Genomic DNA, 17,519 nt, shown 5'->3' on the forward strand with positions numbered 1-17,519 from the left:
GAGTAAAGGCACCTGGGGGCTTAGGGCAGAAAGGTGGAGAGAGAACAGGCGCACGTGGGGAGGGATTTGCCCTCAGCCAGCAAGGAGCACAGGACGTGACCTCCTCACCCCACTTCCACGTCACTGCGACAGCCTGACACCGCCAGTCAGATGTGGCTTGTATGGTGGCATAGCCCACTCCCAGTGATGCTGGTGGGGCCAGGCTACCGGCAGGTAAGTGCCAAGGGTACAGGAAGGGTCCGAGCATAGCAGGGCAAATGCCTGAAAGATGGCTGTGGGCACCCAGGCCGCAGAGGCCCTGGACAGCTGGGGGCAACCTGCCACCATTCTGCTCTGTAAGACCTGATGCCGGGCCCCAGCCCCATCGGGAAACCAGAACCCACTACATCCCGGACCCCCCACCACACAGGCTCAGAACAACAGGGCAGGATCACAGGCCGAAGCAATCTGCCAAGGATTCTAATGTAAACACTGATTTATTTAAAAAATACTACAGAGGACAGATTTGGATTCAAAAAAAAAAAAAAAGAACACAGAGAATCATATACAGAAACAAAATGCACTGGACCCAGAGAAGCAGAGGAGGAGCCACCACAGGCCCCAAGGGAGTAGGGCAGGACGCTATGCACAGGCCACTTATAAAAGAGCGTCTATAAAAGATGCATACCAAGAGATACGTGTAAAATATAGTGGCACGTCACGTTAACAAAAAGAAGGGACCAGTACCTCATGGAGACAGGCAGTCGGGGGACCTGGGTGGGCGCTTTGCTTTGTCTTCAAGGCCGCTGTCGGTGACTAGTGCCTCCATCGGGCTGCGTCACAGCCGTCGGGGGCAAAGAGGTGATGTGCTGTAAGAACCGCATAAAACGATCCAGAGGAAACCATTTCTACCAGAAAAATAAAGTACAAGTTTAGATGATGAGCATAAAGCTAGGGCCTGTGCGAGGCTGCTGGCACGAGGCGGTATGAGGCGGCGGGAAGGTGGCTTCTCCCGGCGTGAAGCCTCGGGGGCGGCCAACTGCCCACTGCTCTTGGACTTAACTGCTCTGTCAAGGTCCAGGAGACCCTGGGTCCCTGCCCAGAGTCACAGCCCCCGTACCTGGGCTCCATCCAGCCTGAGGCAGCCTCGGGGAGAAGATGGCAGGCGTGCTCTGTGAAATACTCGAGGCTTTCAGGGGCTCCATTTGTGGTTTTCCTAACACTCCCTGATGACCCCCACAGAACATGAGGCTATGTCACTCATGGTAATTAAATAAGACATTTGCCCAGTTCAAGAGTGCAGCCAGGACTAGGACTGGCCAGGCCCTTTCCTCCCACCTGTGCGCAGGTGCCCGAGGGCAGCTCTATTCTCTCTCAGGGCGGCTACACAGAGGCAGGGCTTTGAAATGCCTCAAGAACTCAAAAAAGTGAAGACTGTCTTGTTCCAAAGGAAAGGGCCTTTTAAGAATCTACTTTGTCTTAGAGGAGTGGGGGAGGGGAAGGGCCCTTTCAGGGCACCCAGATGTGTGAAAGGAAGGTTCACTCTGGGCCCTTGCAGACCTGCCTGGGCCCAGTCTGGGGCTATCTGGCACCAGCTGTTCACCCCACTAGCCACTGCCTCCCTTGTGCCCTGCCTCCATTCTGCTGGGGGAGGGATGTCGGCAGTGACAGTGACCTGCCACCCCTGAGACTCAAGCTTTCTTGCCAGGATTCACAGTGCACGTCACAAGAGAGCAAGAGCTGGGCTCTGGGGATGTGGAGAGGACAGATGGAAAGGACATGCCCCGTGCCTTGATCCTTTTCAGCTCCCACCTGCCCAGGACCCAAAGGCTGGTTGGCTTTAGCACCCTGTTTTCCACCCAAATCAAGAGCTGTCCTGCATGTGAGGAAATGGCGAGTGCACCCCGCCCCGGGCAGCAGCAGAGGGCAGAGTGACCAGCCGTGTGCATGCTCGTGCGTGCCCTTCCCGAAATGTGGTTCTTGAAACATGTCTTCAGCACAGGACAGGCAAGGCCAGGGAGTGCAGGCAGAGGGCCTGACGCACAAGGCCTCAGTTCAGGCTTCCATTCTTGGAGAAGTAGAAGAAGGCCCAGCCAGGGGAGGAGGGGCTCCAGAGAGAAAAAAATGAAAACGACACTCCACATCAGCCTTTCCCACCTGGCCTGGAGAGCTCAGTCTAGAGCACTAGGTGGGAGCGGGGCTGGAGGGTCCTGGCATACCGACTGCAGTCCACGGAGCAGGAACTCCACAGATAAAACTCAAGGACAGAGATGGAGCAGGGAGCCCGGGCGGGGAGGAGGAAGGTGCGGGAGGGCAGGCGGTGCAAACTTAGGTAGTAGAGCTGGACTCCACAGGGCCCTCAGCTCTCCCTGGCGCAGAGCTCCTGGACCAAGGTGCTGACTCACTAGTCCCTTGTCAGCCACCGTCACGGGTATGGGCGAGCCCGCATGTGCTGCAGGCAGCTCCGGCGGGCCTGACACCTGACCCCTGACTGCTGCTACCTCTGCACTATGTCACTGATTTCCTTCACCGAACTGAGGAGCTTGCTGAAGTCCTGAGTGGCCGCCGGACCACTGCCTGCTGTCGCCGGGCAGATCTGAAGCTCCCGGAGATTATTCTCCAGTTTGTTGATGGCCTCTCGGAAGGCAAACTTGTTCCTCATTTGCTGGATGGAATCCACGTAGCTCACGCAGAATGTGTAGAGGTTTTTGCCGGCTTCGAGCACTGCGCTGTGGCTGGCCATCTGCTCGGAGTTCCTAGAGATGGCGAGGCACAGCGCCTCGGTGCTGTCCAGGACTACGCCCTTGGTGATAGCGCCGCTGGCAATCCGCTCTGGAGGCTGGCGGGTTTTCCGAAGAGACACTCGGGTTGATATGAGAGGGATGAAGGCAGTGGAAGATGGCTGGTCCCCTGCCAGGGCCGAGGATGCTGATGGCAACGTGGAGGGAACGGGGGCTGGGATGATGGGGGTCCCCGACGGCTTGGCGGACTGTGGCTTTGGAGTGGCCGGGAGCACGGGCTTTTTGAGGCCCTCTCCCGACTGGCTGGGCTTGGCAGCGTCACTGTTCACAGCATCAACCAGACTCGTGGCTTTTGTCTTTGCGCCCAGGACTGCCTCCCCGGCCGCCTCCTGGCTCGGGCTCTGCGAGGGCTTTCCTCCAGCTTTCCCTGCAGAGGCTGCTGGTGGGGGCGGCGGGGCAGGTTTGAGCCTGGACAATTTCCCCTTGTCCCTCCCTGGCGACTCAGAGGAGTGCTTGTGCCTCCTCACTCTGGACTCCTCGGCGGGGCCCTTGCTGGTGCCCCCTGGTGCACCTGAGCCTGCTTTGCTGGTGGGGGTCACTGGCTCAGCTGCAGCAGGGGTCCCTAAGGCACTGCCCTTTCCAGCTTCTTCCTTGTGGGGGAGGCCCGAGGCAGGGGCCACGGTGACCTGCCGCCGGAGGGGTTTTGGAGTCAGGTTGGGCGGGCTGGAGCCCGGGCTGGACTCCATGATGTCTTTGAAGACCTCATCAGCAGCTTCCTCGTTCTTTTTCACCAGCCTGGGGGGGGGCGTTACTGTGCCTCGGGTCACCTGGTCAGACCTGTTCTCCCCTGCCCTCTTCCGAGGCAGAGCCGGCTTCTCACTTTTGTGCCCTCCAAATGTGGACGAGTCAAACTGTCTTCCCGTGGACTGCAAGTCTCGAGGCAGCGTGACTGACCTCCACTCTGTGTCCTTGGCCCCGTGGGGAACGCAGGAGGCGGAGCAGGAGCGCAGGAAGCGCTTGCTGGAGCTGCCACCGCCCTCCTCCTCGCCAGTGGCTAGGCGGCTGCTGGTCAGCGTGCTGGACTTCTTCCACAGGTGGGGAGACCGGAAGCCTGAGCCCCCAGACTCCCGGAGGGCTCCATTGGGGACCCCAGCCCCATTGCTGGGCTTTGAGGACTTGGCTGGTTCAGCTGTGTCCAAGGGGGTGAAAGCCAGTGCCCCGTTGCTGATGTCTCGGCCCTCTTCCTCGCCGGCCCCTCTGCGCTCCGGCTGGCCATCCATCTCCCGGAAGGAGCTGCTGCGTTTGGGAGGGGTTGGGGCTGTCTTCTTCTTCTTCTTGATCAAGGCGCTGAACAAGTTGGTCTTTTTGTCTTTGGGGAGAAGGCGCTCATCTTCATTCAGGCCGCCCTCCGGGGGACCTCGCTCTTTTCGAGGGAGCAATGGAGACACGGCAGGCTCATGGTCCAGAGGATCTGAAACGCAAGGGGAAGAGCTGACAACTCCAGACAACTCCAGAGGCTGAGACAGGAGAATCGCTTGAACCCGGGAGGCAGAGGTTGCAGTGAGCTGAGGTCACGCCACTGCTGCACTCCAGCCCAGGAGACAGAGTGAGACTCCATCTCAAAACAAACAAAAAAATTGTCAAAGGTCATCCCTTCTTATCTCCTGTGCATAATGGCCCATTGTCCCTTCCCCACTGTGGGACACAGCCCCTTATTCCCAGAGCTCCTCGTAGGCCTCTCGGCTAGCTGGCTGGCAGGAGAGCCACAGGTTTTGACCCTTTGCTTTGGCCCTGTCATCGTTTTTATACTCATCAGAGAGTGATGTGGGTGGGTGGGGGGGCTGCTGCCTTAAACTAGTGCAGGGATGAAGAGGCCAGGGCCATCCAGCTTTTTGTTCCCATCTTCAGAGAAAGAGATCAAAGCGTTTTTTTGTTTTGTTTTTTTTTGTTTGTTTTTTTTGAGTTGGAGTCTCACTTGTTGCCTAGGCTGGAGTGAAGTGGCGCAATCTCAGCTCACTGCAACCTCCGCCTCCCAGGTTCAAACGGTTCTCCTGCCTCAGTCTCCCAAGTAGTTAGGATTACAGGCACGCACTACCACACCTGGCTAATTTTGTATTTTTAGTAGAGATAGGGTTTCACCATGTTGGTCAGGCTGGTCTCAAACTCCTGACCTCAGGTGATCCACCCGCCTTGGCCTCCCAAAGTGCTGGGATTACACCTGGCCCAAAGCCTTTCCTAATGACAATCCTAACAGCAATGATGGCTTTATTGAAAGGAGCGAGACACGTGCTTCACCTTTACAACGTCATCTGCATTCTCACAACAGCGCTGTAGCCCGGTTACAAGCGAGAAAGCTGAGGACAGGCTGAGAGGAGGGACTTGCCTGGCCTCAGGGATGGTGGCATCAGAGCCGGTTATAAGATCCAGGCATGTCTGAGCCCAGATGCTTGGGTGCTACTCTGGGGAGCGTGGGGTGGGGGCAGCCCCCAGCTTGTGCCACGGGAGCCTGACCTTGTGATTCACCCACCTCGGCCTCCTAAAGTGCTGGGATTACAGGTGTGAGCCACCACGCCCGGCCAACCGTTTTTTAATGGGCACTCTTTAAATATGAATCATAGCTCGTAGGAAATCTTTTTGGTAGTCGGGTGTGGTGGCTCAAGCCTGTCATCCCAGCACTTTGGGAGGCTGAGGCGGGCGGATCACGAGGTCAAGAGATCGAGACCATCCTGGCCAACATGGTGAAACCCCGTCTCTACTAAAAAATACAAAAATTAGCTGGGTGTGGTGGCACACGCCTGTAGTCCCAGCTACTCAGGAGGATGAGGCAGGAGAATCACTTGAACCCGGGAGGCGGAAGTTGCAGTGAGCCGGGATGGTGCCACTGCACTCCAGCCTGGCAACAGAGTGAGGCTCCATCTCAAAAAAAAAAAAAGGGATATCTTTTTGGTGTTGCCAAGCTCCTGCTAGTGAGTAACAGAATTCTCCCTCGGAGGCCAGCTTGCAAGAGGTTTTCTGTTGGCACCTGTAACTCAGAACAGAGGTACTAGTGTGCATTTATCAGAACCCAAGGCAGCACGCGGGACATCTGAATCAGGGAACACCAAAACCCTCCTAAAACTTTAATCTAGTGGAAGGAGGCCAGGAGAGTGAAATTGCAATGAATTATGCACCACTCAGTTTCAGCACTGAGCAGTTAATTGACACCCTCGGCTCACCAAGAGATCACTATCAAAATACCCCTCATATGAAACTGACGGGCATAAATGAACATGACTGCTGATCACTGGGTTCTTAATAAGCACAGCGTTCCCACAGAGGCCTCTCCTCCCTGTTGCTCAGCCACCTGAAATCAGGAAAACCGACAGGAGGAGGAAGGGTGGAAGATTCTGGAGAGTCTATATATGCCATAACCTCCAAGTGGGTGAGCGAGATGACCCAGCAGGGCGGGAAGTATTGTTAATTTGGACTTATTTAGCATGCAAGCCTTTTAAATGTGAGTTTTGGTACATAACATACACACTATACTCCTATAGTAGTGGACGTACATACTTTATATACCATATATATGGGCTGCATGTTCAGTTATTTTTTGTTTTTTTGTTTTTTTACTAATGAGAGTACGTGATAAAGAAAACTCAGGTTTATAGATTCTGCTGTCAGTAAACATCCCACCATAAATCTTCAAGAAGTAGGGCTTTGTCCAGTCCCTTCACATGTACCCAGTCTGCGGTCCATTAGAATGGATCCACCATTGCCATCCCCAGGATCCTCTACGAACCCAGATGCTTGGCCTACCCCCCACCTCCAATACGGTTTGGCCGAGTCCCCACCCAAATCTCACCTTGAATTGTAATAACCTCCACATGTCAAGGGCGGGGTCAGGTGGAGATAAATGAATCATGGGGCGGTTTCTCCCACATTCTCGTGGTAGTAAGTCTCACGAGATCTGATGGTTTTATAAAGCGGACTCCCCCTGCACAAGCTCTCGACTGCCGCCAAGTAAGACGTGACCTTGTTCCTCATTCGCCTTCAGCCACGATTGTGAGGCCTCCCCAGCCATGTGGAACTGTGAGTCAGTGAAACCTCTTTCCTTTATAAATTACCCAGTCTTGGGTATACCTTTATTAGCAGCATGAAAACAGACTAATACACTCCTCAATGCTTTTGTTCAGCTGGTCTGCAGCAGAAGCTGGACTGCTGGTTCTGGGGGTCAACCACGAACATAGAACAGAGCGTTGGCCTGTGGTAGGCACACTACACAAATGTTGGCAATTATTATTTTTGCTAGTGTCTTGAGACCCCTCCTGAGCTGATCCCAACTCCCTTGCTCGCCCAGGCAACGGCACCAGAAAGATGCTCTTCCCAGAGACCAGCAGGACATGGGCTCTGTCCCCGGGCGTGTCCTGGTTCCACCTGGCTGCAGCGAGCTTGTCACATCAGTGCCTTCACCGTGAGCTGCTCATCACGCAGCCTGGTGCTTACTATTGTTGCATCTGCTCTGAGACAGCAACCACAGATGCCGTGGGTAACAGGTGGGAGATGGGCTAGCTCCTTGACGGGCTTCAGAAGCACCTCTGCCTATGGGACTGAACTCACCGCTGAAGCCTATGCTCCTTGGGGACTCTCAGAGGGAGGGGACAGGAGGCAGGTGGGGAGAGGAGAACCTTCCTCCTTCCGAAGCTGAACCACTGACAAAGGCTGTGGCTGTCCTTCTATCCGGGCTCCATTCACAGCTTCCCGTTGGCCTATGCCGGCCTGAATGTAGCCTCCGCAGGGAGGGCAAGAGCAGTGGGGTTGGGGGAAGGGGGGGACATACCGCTCTCTCCCTGGCCCTTGGAGTGAGGCATCTCAGGCACGTCAGTGGCATCTCTGTGCTCCGCAGCTCTCCTGGAGGTCCTTGTCTTGGTGGGCAGCTCTGGGGCCTGCAGCAAGGTACTCACAGCCCCACGGACGCCTTGTTTCCCTAGCTCCTTTTCCACTTCTAAGAATCATAAAGGGACAGAAGCAAAAATCCAGCAGCCATCAGTGCTGGTGTTGGCTTGGTGTGGTGGTTCTCTTTCTTTGTGAGATAACAGTGCTCATCTGCATACAACTAAAGAAAAGGCACGTGGATGCCGGAGAAACAGCCCTTAGCATTTCTTAGAACTCTGCAGGGCTGCAGCAGACAAGAGAGCAAAACACTCCACACCTCTGCCTAGCTTTCTGATCTCAGGACAGGCTGGTCTGTGAACTTCCACCAGGAAGTGAACTGAATGACCCAGGCTGCAGTCCCACACGGCCGCCCTTTCACCCCACTGCAGGTACCCCGGGACGGGTACTTTACCATCTGAGATACTGGATTCCTGGAACATTGTTTCAAAGGCTTGGTGGATTTCGGCAAAGGAGGGCCGGTCAGAGGGATTCCACTGCCAACCTGGACAGATGAAACCCAAGTCAGACCATCCATGAGATCTGGCTAGCAATATGGGGCTAGCAGTTCTCAAGGAAAAGTCTAGAATGAAAGCAACATTCCAATCCTGCTAACCATCTTTTGCTGCAACAAGTTAAAATGATGAATGTCATCATGTCCTGTTATAGACATTAAGAATTTGAAAAGACGTTAGATGCTGGCAGGAATAGGGATTGTAAAACCCCAGAGAGACAGTGACAGCAAGAACTGCATTTACAAATATATTTTTCCCAGCCCCGCTCTAGTAGGTGTAGAAAATTACTAAGCCAAATAGCTCACCTTCTATCTCGTTCTTTCTTCATGGTTATTAAAGTCTGAAGTAAAGAAATTCTCATGAAAATAAGACTAACATGAGGACTAAACAGACTGACAAAGCCTAGTACTAGGGACCATGAACAGTCACTCCCATACGCGTCTGACTGGAGCATACAATGGCACAACCTTTTTTAACAGTTTGGTAAAATGTATCAAAATTTAAAATCCACACAGTTCTTTGAACCAACGGTTCAACTTTTAGAAATACCAGCCAAAGTGCCCAGAGATTCGTGTACATGAATATTTGTTTCTGCTTTGTTTATAAGGGCAAAAACCAAACAAATGTGTAAAACAACCAAATGCACATCAAAAGAGGACTGGATGAATGAGTGAAATCATTTAATGGAGTACTGGGCAGCTATATGTAAATAAGAGGTGGGGAGAGGGAGAGATCTGAATATATGGACATGGAAAGACGTGTGGGAAAACAGTGTAAGAAATGGCCATATAAATACCTTATAAGATAGATGAAAACATCCTGTGCATGCATAGTACAGATAACATATATGTAATTAGTATAAAACGACTGGATAAAAATCACTTTGTGGCTGGGCGTGGTGGCTCACGCCTGTAATCCCAGCACTTTGGGAGGCTGAGGCGGGTGGATCACCTGAGGTCAGGAGTTGGAGACCAGCCTGACTAAAATCGAGAAACCCCGTCTCTACTAAAAATACAAAATTAGCCAGGCGTGGTGGCGCATGCCTGTAATCCCAGCTACTCGGGAGGCTGAGGCAGGAGAATCACTTGAACCAGGGAGGTGGAGGTTGAAGTGAGCCAAGATTGCGCCATTGCACACCAGCCTGGGCAAGAAGAGCGAAACTCCATCTGAAAAAAAAATCACCTCGTGAGCTTAGCTACTATAGCAGAATGTCTGAAGGCAGGGCCCAGGAATCTGTATTTAGGAATACACCCAGGTTTGGTATCTATCAATACCATTTTTGCTTTAAAAGACAAGTCACGCACATACTATTTATCTGTAAATAAAGGTCAATAGGTATCAAATAGCTACATTAGCTGCTGCTGAAGAACTGGAATGGAGTGAGCTCATAGAAAAACTTTCAACTTTGTGTACACACTCCTGCACGGTTGGAATTTCCTGGAATGCCCATATATACTCATGAGAACAGGCTGAGGAAGGCTTACATGCTCGCATGAGTTCATAGACCTTCTCTGGGCAGCCTTCTGGGCGCTCCATGCGGTAGTCCTTCTCCAGCAGCTCATACACCTGGGACAGGTCAATTCCCGGGTAAGGGGACATGCCATAGGTAGCAATTTCCCAAAGCAATACTCCAAATGCTGAAAGAAAACCGAAAGAGAATGGCTGTTTAAGATGTGTAGCATTTCACTATACTACATTTAAAATCGGTTACCTCTGCAGCAGACCTCAGAAGGGATGGTCCCAGCAGCAGCCCAGGCTCTGACATTTTACCAGGCTCTTTATCATCAGAAGACCAGGACAAGGCCGGGTGCGGTGGCTCATGCCTGTAATCCCAGCACTTTGGGAGGCTGAAGTGGGAGGATCATTTGAGGTCAGGAATTCAAAACCACCCTGGCCAACATGGCAAAACCCCATCTCTACTAAAAATACAAAAATTAGGGGCTGGGCGCAGTGGCTCACATGCCTGTAATCCCAGCACTTTGGGAGGCCAAGGCGGGCAGATCACGAGGTCAGGAGATCGAGACCATCCTGGCTAACATGGTGAAACCCCGTCTCTACTAAAAATACAAAAAAATTAGCCGGGCATGGTGGCGGGAGCCTGTAGTCCCAGCTACTCGGGAGGCTGAGGCAGGAGAATGGCGTGAACCTGGGAGGCAGAGCTTGCAGTGAGCCGAGATCGCACCACTGCACTCCAGGCTGGGCGACAGAGCAAGACTCTGTCTCAAAAGAAAAACAAGAAAAAACAAAAATTAGCCAGGTGTGGTGGTGCACGCCAGTAGTCCTGGCTACTCTGGAGGCTGAGGCAGGAGAATTGCTTGAACCCAGGAGGCGGAGGTTGTAGTGAGCTGATATTGCTCCACTGCACTCCAGCCTGGGCGACAGAGCAAGACCCCGTCTCAAAAAAATAAAAGAAGACCAGGACAGAACAAGACTCAGTAAACCTACCCCACAAACATGCTGGAGGAGGGCAGATGATGAGTTTCAGACCCTGTGGGGTCTTTTAGGTAGTGTGACCATCTTGCTGGGATATATGGTAGAAGGAACCTGGTGCCGGAAGTCAGCTGGCCATGTTAACTCATAGCTCTGTGACCAACCAGCTCTGTGTCTAACTGGCCACCACTGCTTTCTGGGTGCACAAGACTATCTCCAAAGCCCCTTCTAACTCTAAACATTTCATAAAAATCTTATGAAATCTTTGAAAGTTTTGAAATCTCAGATTATTGCCTTGAAATTCCATTTCCCATTAAAGGATAAGATTCCTTGGAGAAATGGGTGATTCAGGCCTGGGGCACAGAATGAAACTGCAATATCTTGTCATTTGAGGGTGTGGACGTCACGGAAAACTATAAAGTTAATGTCAAAATGACTAGGAGCTAATGTGAAGTTCCCACTGGCCAAAGATGAGACAATCTGAATATCAACAGGGAAAATAACCGCAGTGGACTGAAACACATCAAATATATATAAATCTGAGAGTTCATAATACCACCAATGACAACAAAAACCTAATTGGCCACCACTGAAGCGTATTAAGAAACTAACTTGTGCACTTTGGGAGGCCGAGGCAGGCGGATCACGAAGTCAGGAGATCGAGATCATCCTGGCTAATGCAGTGAAACCCCATCTCTACTAAAAATAGAAAAAAAAACTGGCCGAGTGTGGTGGCAGGCGCCTATAGTCCCAGCTACTCGGGAGGCCAAGGCAGGAGAATGGTGTGAACCCAGGAGGCGGAGCTTGCAGTGAGCCGAGATCATGCCACTGCACTCCAGCCTGACGAACAGAGTTACACTGCGTCTCAAAAAAAAAAAAAAAAAAAAAAAAGAAAGAAACCAACTTGTGGCAGGGCATGGTGGCTCACGCCTGTAATCCCAGCACTTTGGGAGGCCAAGGCAGGCGGACTGCCTGAGCTCAGAAATTCAAGGCCAGCCTGGGCAACATGGTGAAACCCCATCTTTACTAAAAATACAAAAAAATTTAGCCAGGCGTGGTGGCAGGCACCTGTAATCCCAGCTACTTGGGAGGCTGAGGCAGAAGAATTGCCTGAATCTGGGAGGCGGAGGTTGCAGTGAGCCGAGATCATGCTACTGAACTCCAGCCTGTACTTTGCACGCCAGACAAAGCAAGACTCTGTCTCCAAAAAGAAAAAAAAGAAAAGAAATTGATTTGTTATTTTAAAAACTGGTAAATAAAAACAAAGAAGAATTGATCCTGCTCTTCCTATATGAACTGTACCACTGAGTAACAAAACAGATGAGGAACTGTTTCTCCTCATACAAGTTTCCACTAATAACTTAATAGGAATGACAGAATTAGAGAATTCCTATCTGGCAATACCTAGCAAACTATTGGATCTAGGCACTGTATATCAGCAACTGCTAAAAATTACTCAAAAAAAACAAACAAAAACCAATAGAAAATCAAGCATTTTGGGGCCACGTGTGGTGGCTCACGCCTGTAATCCCAGCACTTTGGGAGGCCGAGGTGGGCTGATCACGAAGTCAGGAGTTCAAGACCATCCTGGCCAACATGGTAAAACCCCGCCTCTACTAAAAATACAAAAATTAGCCGGGAGTGGTGGCATGCGCCTATAATCCCAGCTACTCAGGAGGCTAAGGCAGGAGAATCACTTGAAACCGGAAGGCAGAGGTTGCAGTGAGCCAAGATCGTGCCACTGCACTCCAGCCTGGGCAACAAGAGCGAAACTCTGTCAAAAAAAGGAAGGAAGGAAGGAAAGGAAGGAAGGAAGGAAATAAATCAAGCATTTTGCATCTACTGATGGCAGGGCACACCATCTCATCTGATCCACTCTTACTAAAAGAGCAACAGTCAAACCTGAATGTGATGAGGCTGTCCAGATCCAGCCACCCATTACTAGGAATACTGAAGTCAGAGGAACATATTAAATCACACCATGGGAGACAATGAGCAAAATCCAGAACATAAGAAACTCTAAGGATGGTTTCTTCAATAAACAGCAAGGGAAATAAAGACACGGAGAGGGGGCTTATAGAGGAGACTTAACAGACAGATCAGCAGATACACTGTGCACCGTATTTGGACCTCAGGCCAAACACACAGTTAAAAAAAAAAAAAAAAAAGCGTGGCTGGGCATGGTGGCTCACACCTGTAATCCCAGCACTTTGGGAGGCCAAGGCAGGTGGATCACCTGAGGTCAGAAGTTCTAGACCAGCCTGGCCAACATGGTGAAACCCCATCTCTACTAAAAATACCAAAAATTAGCTGGGCGTGGTGGCAGGCGCCTATAATCCCAGCTACTCAAGATGGTGAGACAGGAGAATCTCTTGAACCTGGAAAGGAGAGGCTGCAATGAGCCAAGATTGCACCACTGCACTCCAGCCTAGGTGACAGACAAAAAAACAAAAAGAAAGGGAAGAGCAAGAAAGAGGCAGGAAAAAAAAACCCTCCTGTAGTCAGGAAGGACCTCTTCAGTGCAGCAGCAGCCCTTACCCCAGACGTCGGACTTGATGGAGAACTTGTTGTAGGCCAGGCTCTCGGGTGCAGTCCATTTGATGGGGAACTTGGCTCCGGCATGGGCTGTGTAGGTGTCACCTGTCATCAACCTGCTCAGGCCAAAATCAGCTACCTTCACCAAGTGGTTCTCCCCTACCAGGCAGTTTCGGGCAGCAAGATCTCTAAGAAAGGAAAATGTTCACCCATAAGAGCTCCTGGCCAACCTTCCACTTCACAAATCCACCACTGCTGAGCACAGGTGCAATGCTGACAATGGGAAGATTGAGTCCAGTGCCCTGGAAGTTTGTATTAATGCCCACTGCAATTAACACAGTGCCAGCCTCTCAGCAAACACACCCTGAGATCCCAACATGGGGAGAGGCTGGTGCTTGGAGTGGGCTCCCTGGCCTCATGACCTGGAGCAAGTTAATTACCCTGGGACTCAGTTACCTCATCCGTAAAATGAAGACGATAATAACGGCACCCACCTCTTAGGGTTGCTGTGAGTGTAATTAATTAATATGCTAAGTGCTTTGATTGATGTGTCGAGAATAGTAAGTGCAGTTATTGCTACTCTATGCCAGGCACAGAGACAAACACTTAGCCCAGTCCTTGATTGCAAGAAACTTCTATCAGAGTTCTAACAAGTGCATCTCCACTTGTCCTATCCAGACTTGATTAGACAAAATAAAACAAAGCCCATGGCATTCTTTACCCAAACTGTGTTTCCTACTTCCCTCTTTCTTCCTGAGGTGTACCCAAATGTATCCTAAAAAACTCTCTCCTGTATAATCTGCTTCCTCTCACTTCCTGATTCTCCCAGGGAGGTAGGAGTCTAATCTTTGGTTCATGAACATTAACCATGAAATCACAAGGCAAACGGGAAGAGGGGAATGAGAGGGGGCAGCAGCTTGAGGAGATGGCTGCATGAGATAGCCTGATCGTCAGCAACGAGAGTGAAATTAAATACAGAAGAGTTGTGTCTAAGAGGATTTTGGTAAAGCATTTTAAGTTCGCTTGAATGAAGAAGGAATGGACCCGGCCGTGCCAGGCAAACCAGAAGTCAAGCAATCTCAATTTGCAGCATCAGAGGGTTCACTTTCCTGAAAGCCAGGAGTATCCGGATCAGGCTCTCGTGGAGCATAGAAAATCTGCCTTACAAGGAGCCGCCAGCATTTCACACATGCTACCCTTATTCCTTGCTATGAAATCTCATGTAGAGGTTTCATACTTGAGCTAATTGGGTAGGAAAGGTCACGGTGGTGTGGAGAACATCTCGTATAAAAGATGCCAGCAAAGCCCATCAGGCTCTGTCCTGCACAGGCCGTCGCTTTGCTGGGAAGCCATTTCCACCAGCAAAGAATTTGAAGACCAAGATAATTGTGGCACATTTGAAGGTCAAAACACTTCAGGGTTTAAAACAGCAAAGACGCTTAATTTAGACCTCCACATACACAATTCTGACAATTGTGGAAACATCCCTGAACCTGAGGACAGCAAGTTAAGTGGAGAATGAAAAGATAATAAAGAGAAAGCAGGAAAAAAACCACACACACTAAAAAACAAAAGCCATGTACTGGTTGTTCCCATGAGCTTGTGTAAAAGCAATGCCAGCGGCTCCCAGGAAGAGGCCATTACTGCTGGGCACTGGCCCCGGAGGAAGAATGAGTGCTCTGATTCAGAGGGGGCTGTGATTATTAGGAAGGACACCTTTTATGAACTTCATTTAATATTCCACTTAGCCCAAAATGGCTCAAAAATGAATTATTTCTTACTCCGGGGATCAGCTGCTCCACTGGTCCAGAGTCTAGGCCTGGCTGAATTTAGCCCTGGATGCATGCCCAAAGCTGGCTTTGCCAGGAGCCTAGTGTTTGCCTCTGTTCCAAGGTCCAATGTGTTGCCAGCACTGAGGTTAGAAGCTGCGCCCTGAGACCTCCTAGGCTAGGGCTTTTTGTAAAAGGCTGCCCGGCTCCACGCCCTGTGACTCCGTGGCGCAGGCTACCTGGCCAGGCCCCTACCTGTGGATGAAGTTTTTCTTCTCCAGGTACTCCATGGCTGACGAGATCTGAGTGGCCATGTACAGCAGCACCACGGCGTTCACCTCCTGCCGGTTGCACTCCCTCAGGTAGTCCAGGAGGTTCCCGTAGGTCATGAACTCAGTGATGATATAGAACGGGGGCTCCCGGGTGCAGACCCCTGCCAACAAGACACCGAGGACTTCAACATGTGGCTCCACTCCCAACTGAACCAACAACTGTCTAAAGAAAAAGCCTTCTGAAGGATTCTGACTCTGCCCCTCAGTCCTGGGTCCAACTTCCAACATGGTCCCAAGCACCTGTGTGCTGAGACTGGGACTCAGGACGTGGGAGGGACACGGCCAGGCTCTTTTCTTCTTCTCAAGCCAGTGAAATTGAATTTACACAGGGAGAGGCTGCCACAGAATTCAGAAGCCGACCTGGCCCCACCTCAAACGACCTTCACCACTGTCAGTTTACCCCCGAATGGTCATGTCTGATGGTTATATGTCTACTTACAGAATCACTTCAGTGAGAAAACTCTGGAAAATGCCCAAGTTTCAGAAACTAATTTCAGATTTGCATTTGACTGCTTTTAGGTATCCACTTAAAATAATCACATCCTCCCTCTCATACATACATGTGCGTATGTGCACACACGCACACACCCATCCCATACAGGCCTCATTTTACCAGCGGCTGAACGTCGGCAAAGCACAAATGTTCCAATGAGGTTTTGTGCAGTGAGCTGCCCGTGCTTCTTCCCCGGCGCCTGTGTCACCCTGGGGGTGCGGTGCGAGACCCTCTCTTCAGAGCCCCGGGCTTACTCACCAAGCAGCTGCACCAGGTTAGGGTGTTTGATCTCCTTCATGACTGCAGCTTCTTTCAGGAACTCTTCCACCTCCATGGTGTCCTCCTGCAGAAGGAAAAAACGAGGGTGAGATTATTTCAGGAAGTGCTTTTCAGTGGGTAAGTACTTGAATGGTTAATGCAAAATGGAGCTTCAGCACACACTCGTCCTGGGCTGTGTTTTGTGACAGCCACATTGTTGCAGACAGGTTCCATGACAGCTGACCAGCAACCTGATGGCAGAAAGAATTTTCCCCTTTGGGGCCAAACTGTTCAATTCTCCCCCAGGGCAACAGGGCACAGCTGGCTTGCATGTGCAAATAACCTGGTGCCTGCCAGGCAGGCCACATGTGCTTCCCCACCTCTTGGAGCTCGTGGGGTTGTGGGAGAGCTATACAGGCAAACACCACAAGCGCGGCACACTTTCCCCAGGGAACCTGGTTTCCAAGGGGTGCTAACACACTCAGCCTAAAAGACATCACCTGAAGAATCTGAAATGTACCTGATTTAAGGGAAGAGACCCTGATGACAAGAAAGAGATATTGCATCACAAAGAAGAATGATGTCTCAAAGTGTAGTAGCAACAGAGGATGCTGAACTGTTTTGGCACGTGGTGGTGGGCTCTTAATGAAGCAGTCATCACTGTCTGTCAGGTCAATTACTCAAAGTCTAAAATAATCCTCACCAGCAGCTCCCCTACCAACAAATTCACAAGGATCATCAGTATATGTCACATTTTAACAAGTCCACGGTATCTAAATGCCAAGGGGGAGAAAAAAATAGGAGCATGGGCCCAGCACAGACAGGCCGTGACTTCTACAGGTCCTCTCATCTTTTCAGTCTGGGGTCAAGTCTGAAGTGCCGTGGCACTGAGCCTTGGGGAGAGCCCCACCACACAGAGCCTTGACCTTGGCCTACATCACTAAGCCTCTTTTTGATTTAAAAAATGCTACTGTCTACTGAACTGATCATCAGAACAAGAAGCAGGTGGGTGTTAAATGATATGGTCTGTTTGCTGTGAAAACCTGGCTACAAAGGCCAAAGGAGGAAGCAAGATGCCTCCAAGTTTCAACAGAGTTTGGAGAGAAAGACTGTGCAGGGGAACAGAGAGTGAACGGCTTAAAAATTAGGTTCCCCAAAGAGGAAGGCTTGATCAACTTTCTGTTAAACGTAGAACCTTGTATGTTCCAGCCCCTTTGGCAGACACAGTGTCCTGATGGTCCTGCTTGCTGTGGCTGCCCCAATTCCCCACCCTGCTGTGGGGGAGGCTTCCAGAGGACGGGCCAACCTTTACTTACAGCTTTCTTGCTTTGGCCAATCCTGTTTACAAGTGAAGCGTGACCAATGAGGCTATGTGTCAGCCCATTATCTCTTAGCTCAGGGCTCCGTGAGGCTGAAACTTGGAAACAATTTATTGCTCTTTAAAAATGGTGAGCTGCTCTTCATGTCAATTAAACCTCGTTGGTAGTCACTGTGCCAAGCTGTCCGAGGGGGAAAGAGCTCACCCCTGTTGCCACTCCATTGGCCGTTTAATTCTTCTG

General features: G+C 50.9%; 1 protein-coding gene across 5 annotated transcripts in view; it reads right to left on the reverse strand.

Annotated features, from left to right (window-relative positions):
- Positions 1-457: 457 nt before the first annotated feature.
- Positions 458-17,519, reverse strand: part of ABL1 (ABL proto-oncogene 1, non-receptor tyrosine kinase) — a 176,090-nt gene continuing 159,028 nt past the window's right edge. For 3 of the 5 annotated variants that reach the window (XM_055270678.2, XM_063635763.1, XM_055270679.2), the window contains exons 5-11: positions 15,961-16,045; positions 15,133-15,310; positions 13,112-13,296; positions 9,628-9,780; positions 8,044-8,133; positions 7,537-7,701; positions 458-4,191 (exon numbers count right to left, since the gene is read on the reverse strand). In XM_055270678.2, coding sequence (XP_055126653.1) covers positions 2,477-4,191; positions 7,537-7,701; positions 8,044-8,133; positions 9,628-9,780; positions 13,112-13,296; positions 15,133-15,310; positions 15,961-16,045 — 2,571 coding nt within the window. In that variant the 3' untranslated portion in view covers positions 458-2,476. Of the gene's footprint in view, positions 4,192-6,561; positions 6,975-7,536; positions 7,702-8,043; positions 8,134-9,627; positions 9,781-13,111; positions 13,297-15,132; positions 15,311-15,960; positions 16,046-17,519 lie in introns of those variants that run through there. The other 2 variants (XR_010119922.1, XM_063635764.1) reach the window with 2 other exon arrangements.

This window comes from Symphalangus syndactylus, chromosome 3, assembly GCF_028878055.3.
Source record: "Symphalangus syndactylus isolate Jambi chromosome 3, NHGRI_mSymSyn1-v2.1_pri, whole genome shotgun sequence".
Taxonomy (NCBI): domain Eukaryota; kingdom Metazoa; phylum Chordata; class Mammalia; order Primates; family Hylobatidae; genus Symphalangus; species Symphalangus syndactylus.